At 45.9% G+C, this 6000-nt stretch overlaps 1 protein-coding gene across 1 annotated transcript; it reads left to right on the top strand.

Moving 5' to 3' along the window:
- Positions 1 to 3606: 3606 nt before the first annotated feature.
- LOC138090747 (tropomyosin alpha-4 chain) lies at positions 3607 to 5270 on the top strand. Its single transcript, XM_068986442.1, has one exon. The coding sequence runs from the start codon at positions 3642 to 3644 to the stop codon at positions 4386 to 4388; it is 747 nt and encodes a 248-aa protein (XP_068842543.1). The 5' UTR covers positions 3607 to 3641; the 3' UTR covers positions 4389 to 5270.
- The last annotated feature ends 730 nt before the right edge of the window (positions 5271 to 6000 follow it).

Raw genomic sequence — 6000 nt, 5'->3', positions numbered from 1 at the left:
CCGACGTGCTAATGAAGCCTGGGGCCCAGGAAGTGCTGCTCAGCTCTCAATATGATAGAAGCAAGGGCGCCTGCACCCTGTTCCCTGGGCTGGCTGATGCGCTGTGGTCTGCGGGGAGCATGATTCAAGAGGGGTCAGGGTGATAGGGTGTTTGTGATTGCTCACCCTGGGTTTCTGTGATACTGAGTTTTATCAGCCTCCGGATTGACAGTGTTTGTTTCAGCGTCTGAGGAGCACTGGAAGGTGCTTTTTAGAAACAAATACAGATTTCGGGTGCCTGTGGCTGGCTCGTGGGTGCAGGGTGATCCTTCGCTGCGGCATTTGTGCTGGGACAGGAAGCGAGAGGGCTTCCCAGACCTGGTGCCAAGAGCAGACGGCATGCGCACGGGCAGTCTGGAAGATGGCAGGTGGGAAAGCAGACAGAGCCAAACCTCAGAACCTCGACAGCTGCTTTAACAAAATTTTCAAGAATGTCCCCCTGCCTGCGACCATCTCAAGGTCTTCCCTTGTGTGATCTTATCATCTACACAGCGTGTTTGAGTCAGCCAAGTCTTCCATCCCCTCTTATTTTCTCCTGCCTGCTTGAGGGAAACAGCCTCCTCACAGGAGGCTCCCAGGCCTCAGACTGAGCTCTGGGTCTCCTGGCTCTGGCTGCACCCCTGCCCTCGCCACAGTAAACCAGTTAAACCAACCACTCAAAACAGAAAACAGGTATCTGAAGTAATTCGTCCTGATAGTAGAAGAAAATTATTCACTCCTGGTGACCGCATATGTGTTTTAAACCTAATTGCTCTGGTGTTGCCTTTAACCACTTGATCAGTGCAAAGATATAGAGGAAAACAACAGAATGTGAAAGACTAGAGATCTCTTCAAGAAAATTAGACATACCAAGGGAACGTTTCATGCAAAGGTGGGCTCAATAAAGGACAGAAGCAGACCTAACAGAAGAAGAAGATATTAAGAAGAGGTGGCAAGCATACACAGAAGAACTGTACAAAAAAGATCTTCACGACCCAGATAATCACGATGGTGTGATCACTCATCTAGAGCCAGACATCCTGGAGTGTGAAGTCATCACTATGAACAAAATAGTGGAGGTAATGGAATTCCAGTTGAGCTATTTCAAATCCTAAAAGATAATTCTGTGAAAGTTCTATACTCAATATGCCAGCAAATTTGGAAAACCCAGCAGTGGCCACAGGACTGGAAAAGATCAGTTTTCATTCCAATCCCAAAGGAAGGCAATGCCAAAGAATGCTCAAACTACCGCACCATTGCACTCATCTCACACGCTAACGAAGTAATAGTCAAAATTCTCCAAGCCAGACTTCAACAATACGTGAACTGTGAACTTCCAGATGTTCAAGCTGGATTTAGAAAAGGCAGAGGAGCCAGAGATCAAATTGCCAACATCTGCTGGATCATAGAAAAAGCAAGAGAGTTCTAGAAAAATATCTACTTCTGCTTTATTGACTATGCCAAAGCCTTTGACTGTGTGGATCACAATAAACTGTGGAAAATTCTTAGATAGGAATACCAGATCACCTTACCTGCCTCCTGAGAAATCTGTATGCAGGTCAAGAAGCAACAATTAGAACAGGACATGAAACAATGGACTGGTTCCAAATTGGGAAAGGAGTATATCAAGGCTGTATATTGTCACCCTGCTTATTTAACTTCTATGCAGAGTACATCATGCGAAATGCCAGGCTGGATGAAGCACAAGCTGGAATCAAGATTGCTGGGAGAAATGTCAATAACCTCAGATACACCACCCTTATGGCAGAAAGTGAAGAAGAACTAAAGAGCCTCTTAATGAAAGTGAAAGAGGAGAGTGAAAAAGCTGGCTTAAAACTCAACATTCAAAAAACTAAGATCATGGCATATGGTCCCATCATTTCATGGCAAATAGATGGGGAAACAGTGGAAATAGTGAGAGACTTTATTTTCTTGGGCTTCAGACTCACTGTGGACAGTGACTGTAGCCATGAAATTAAAAAGACTCTTGCTCCTTGGAAGAGAAGCTATGACCAACCTAGACAGCATATTCAAAAGCAGAATTACTCTGCTGACAAAGGTCCGTATAGTCAAAGGTATGTTTTTCCAGTCGTCATGTGTGGATGTGAGAGTTGGACTATAAAGAAAGCTGAGTGCCGAAGAACTGATGCTTTTGAACTGTGGTGCTGGAGAAGACACTTCAGAGTCCCTTGGACTGCAAGGAGATCAAACCAGTCCATCCTAAAGGAAATCAGTCCTGAATATTCATTGGAACGACTGATGCTGAAGCTGAAACTCCAATACTTTGGCCACCTGATGTGAAGAACTGACTTATTGGAAAAGACCCTGATGCTGGAAAGATTGAAGGCAGGAGGAGATGGGAGGACAGAGGATGAGATGGTTCGAAGGCATCACCGACTCAATGGAGATGAGTTTGAACAAGCTCCGGGAGTTGGTGATGGACAGGGAAGCCCGGAGTGCTGCAGTCCATGGGGTCGCAAAGAGCTGGACACGACTGAGTGACTAAACTGACTGAACTGGGTGACTTGAAGAGTTGAATGTGACATATGATTCTAAAGATTCTAGGATTGGTTTTCGATGGACAGAACGTAAGCATCCGAGCAACCAAAGCCCTCTGAGGTGGAGGGGCAACATGCTAAACATCCTCTTTGGAAAAACAGAAGCACTGGGTTAGGAGTATCAGATCTTAAATTACTACCTGGGTGATCTTGAACAAGTCCTCTAATCTTTTTGGGTGTGTCCTTGGATGTAAAATGACAATCATAATGATATTTAAGTAATGCTGTTGTGAGAATTAATTGGTTGAACCATGAAAAATGCCTGGCTTAGGACTTGGCATATGCACCGGTTCATTAAATGGGGCTGCTATTACAGTGTCATCTCCTGATGCCTGAGGCTCCTTTCTTTACACTTAATGGACCACTCCCTCAGGCCTTTCTCTCTTCCTCTCTGGGTGCTTAGCCTGCCTACCTTTAGTGTATTCCTGTGTTCTTTAAGCACACGTCTCTGGGATGTCTTCCACCACAGAGTACCGGTTTGCACAAGAACCAGATGTGGTCCCGGCCCTCCCGCTGTGGTCAGCTCCAGACCCGTTTGCCTTCTAAGCTGACCCAGCTCATTGTCCTTTCATAGTCTGGGCCTTTGCACTAGTTCCTTCATTTTAACAGTGTCCTTTTCTTTGGTAGAATTCCCGCAAAATCACATTTATGAGTTTATTTCTGGGTGTGTGACTTGAGGTATTTGGTTATTTTCCTTTTTTGGACCCATTGTTTGCAGTGTCATTTTTATAAAAAAACAAATTGTTATTTTTAAAAATTTGCCGTAAGCATCACCACTTCTGTAAAGCCCTTTGCATCTGGAGCTGGATTCTTGCTCTTCTGTATCTTCATGGCCCTGTGTGTAATAGCACCTCCCAGTTGTTGGGATGAGTTGTTTAAATGTTTGTTACCGGCAGCTCTTGCCGGAGCCGAGCCGAACCGAGCGCCCGCCGCTGCCCGCCGCTGCCCGCCGCTGCCCGCCGCTGCCCGCCGCTGCCCGCCGCTGCCCGCCGCTGCCCGCCGCTGCCCGCCGCTGCCCGCCGCTGCCCGCCGCTGCCCGCCGCCCGCTGCGTGCGCCTCCGCGCCATGGCTGGCCTCAACTCCCTGGAGGCGGTGAAACGCAAGATCCAGGCCCTGCAGCAGCAAGCAGATGAGGCGGAGGACCGCGCGCAGGGCCTGCAGCGCGAGCTGGACGGCGAGCGCGAGCGGCGCGAGAAAGCCGAAGGTGATGTGGCGGCTCTCAATCGACGCATCCAGCTCGTTGAGGAGGAGTTGGACAGGGCTCAGGAACGACTGGCCACAGCCCTGCAGAAGCTGGAGGAGGCAGAAAAGGCTGCAGATGAGAGTGAGAGGGGGATGAAGGTGATAGAAAACCGCGCCATGAAAGATGAGGAGAAGATGGAGATTCAGGAGATGCAGCTTAAAGAGGCCAAGCACATCGCCGAGGAGGCCGACCGCAAATACGAGGAGGTAGCTCGTAAGTTGGTCATCCTGGAGGGTGAGCTAGAGAGGGCAGAGGAGCGTGCCGAGGTGTCCGAACTAAAATGTGGTGACCTGGAAGAAGAACTCAAGAATGTCACTAACAACCTGAAGTCACTAGAGGCTGCATCTGAAAAGTATTCTGAAAAGGAGGACAAATACGAAGAAGAAATTAAACTTCTGTCTGACAAACTGAAAGAGGCTGAGACCCGTGCCGAATTTGCAGAGAGAACAGTTGCAAAACTGGAAAAGACAATTGATGACCTGGAAGAAAAACTTGCCCAGGCCAAAGAAGAGAACGTGGGCTTACATCAGACACTGGATCAGACACTAAACGAACTAAACTGTATATAACCGAAACCGAAGAGTCTTGTTCCAACAGAAGCTCCAGAGCGCCGTGTCTTTCTCTTCTCTTGTAAGAAGTTTCTTTTGTTATTGCCTCTTCGCTTTGCTGGAAATGTCAAGCAAATTATGAATTCATGACCAAATATTTTGTATCAGAGAAGCTTTGAGCACCAGTTAATCTGTTCCTTCCTGTTTTTCAAAATGACACGTTTTTTCAGCTCTATTTTTATCCTTAAATTGCATATATTCCTAAGGTAGGCAGGGTATTTCCTATTGAGCATACATACTCTCTTTTAAGACTGAGGGCATTTGGTTCCTGGGAGAATAGACAACCCCACACTTTCAAAAACACAGATTCTGATGTCTAGTCATGGGTCAGTTTAAAAGGTTGGAGAATGTCCACCATTGGTCATGTGGTAGGAGGCCAGGGATCATCACATTAAAATGGGTGGGGATTTTCCATCCAGACCAAAAAGGGGGGGTGGGGTTACTGTGGGAAGTCATAAACCACGGAGAGGTTAACTTGATCATCGTGGCTGTTTTCCGCACTCCACCGTGCAGAACAGAACAGACATCCTCTGAGCAGTCAGCATGAGAATGCTTAGAAAAGAGTCATAATAATTAGCCGAATGTGTTTTGACTAGATCCTTGATATGCTCTTCTATATGTTTCTTTCAATCTAAAGTTCTCTGAGGAGCTGACGTCTTATTCCAATAATGACCCGTGCTTATCTGCTCTGATAGGAGGCCATCCACTCAGGAGGAGCGAATGTTGGAGCAGTCAGTCCTATTCAGAGAAGCAGTCTTTTTCAGAACCATCAGTAACTGAGCAAGACTGTTTTTCTGTGAACAAATATTAGGCAGAATGGCCCTCTCAGACAGCAAAGTAAAAACCAAAAAATTGGTGTAACTTCATCTCTATACTCGAGAGAATGGCAAATTGGAGAGTTACTTATCTAGAACTGTAATTCCTTCTTCAGGACCAAGTTAATGAAAGACCAAGAAACTCCTGATTAAACTGGATGTGGAGTATTTTGTACACAGGGCTGCACATAATGTGTTGTATTTTGTTATATTTCTGCTTTCTCCGTTAACATCTCAGAGCTGAAACATTCCACATTCCCCAGCAGTGTGGGGGCCAACTCAAGTTTACAATTCTGATTCAAAAAATCACCCTGCTTCTAGCTTATCTGAATCCTCTGCCCCTCACTCCTATTTATTAAGCGCCACACTACCCAGGAGATACACTAGCAAATTGTGCAATTGAATAAAACCCACACTTTCCATTTAGATTCTTGCAACTGTATCATATGTAATAGTATCACTTTTTCTACATTTTGGTCAAATAAATTTTTACATAAACAAAAAATAAAAATAAAAAAATAAATGTTTGTTACCCCGTGTAGACTTTGAACCTTCTCAGGCAGACTGTGCTTTAGTTTATTACATCTCTGGCATTTGACACAGTGCCTGACTCTTAAGAGCTAACTGGGTCCTCTGAGACGTTCTCTTGGTGCTTATTGCTGTTGTGATGTGACCTAAGTATGTAACAGGATGAGATATTGAGAAAGAAACGAGCGTCCTAGTCTTTTCCTGCTGTGCACCAGTGGGCTGAGGACAAA

The sequence above is a fragment of the Capricornis sumatraensis genome, chromosome 14 (genome assembly GCF_032405125.1).
Source record: "Capricornis sumatraensis isolate serow.1 chromosome 14, serow.2, whole genome shotgun sequence".
Lineage (NCBI taxonomy): Eukaryota > Metazoa > Chordata > Mammalia > Artiodactyla > Bovidae > Capricornis > Capricornis sumatraensis.
Note: the sequence above shows the minus strand (reverse complement) of the source record. Positions and strands in the feature narration are given on the sequence as shown.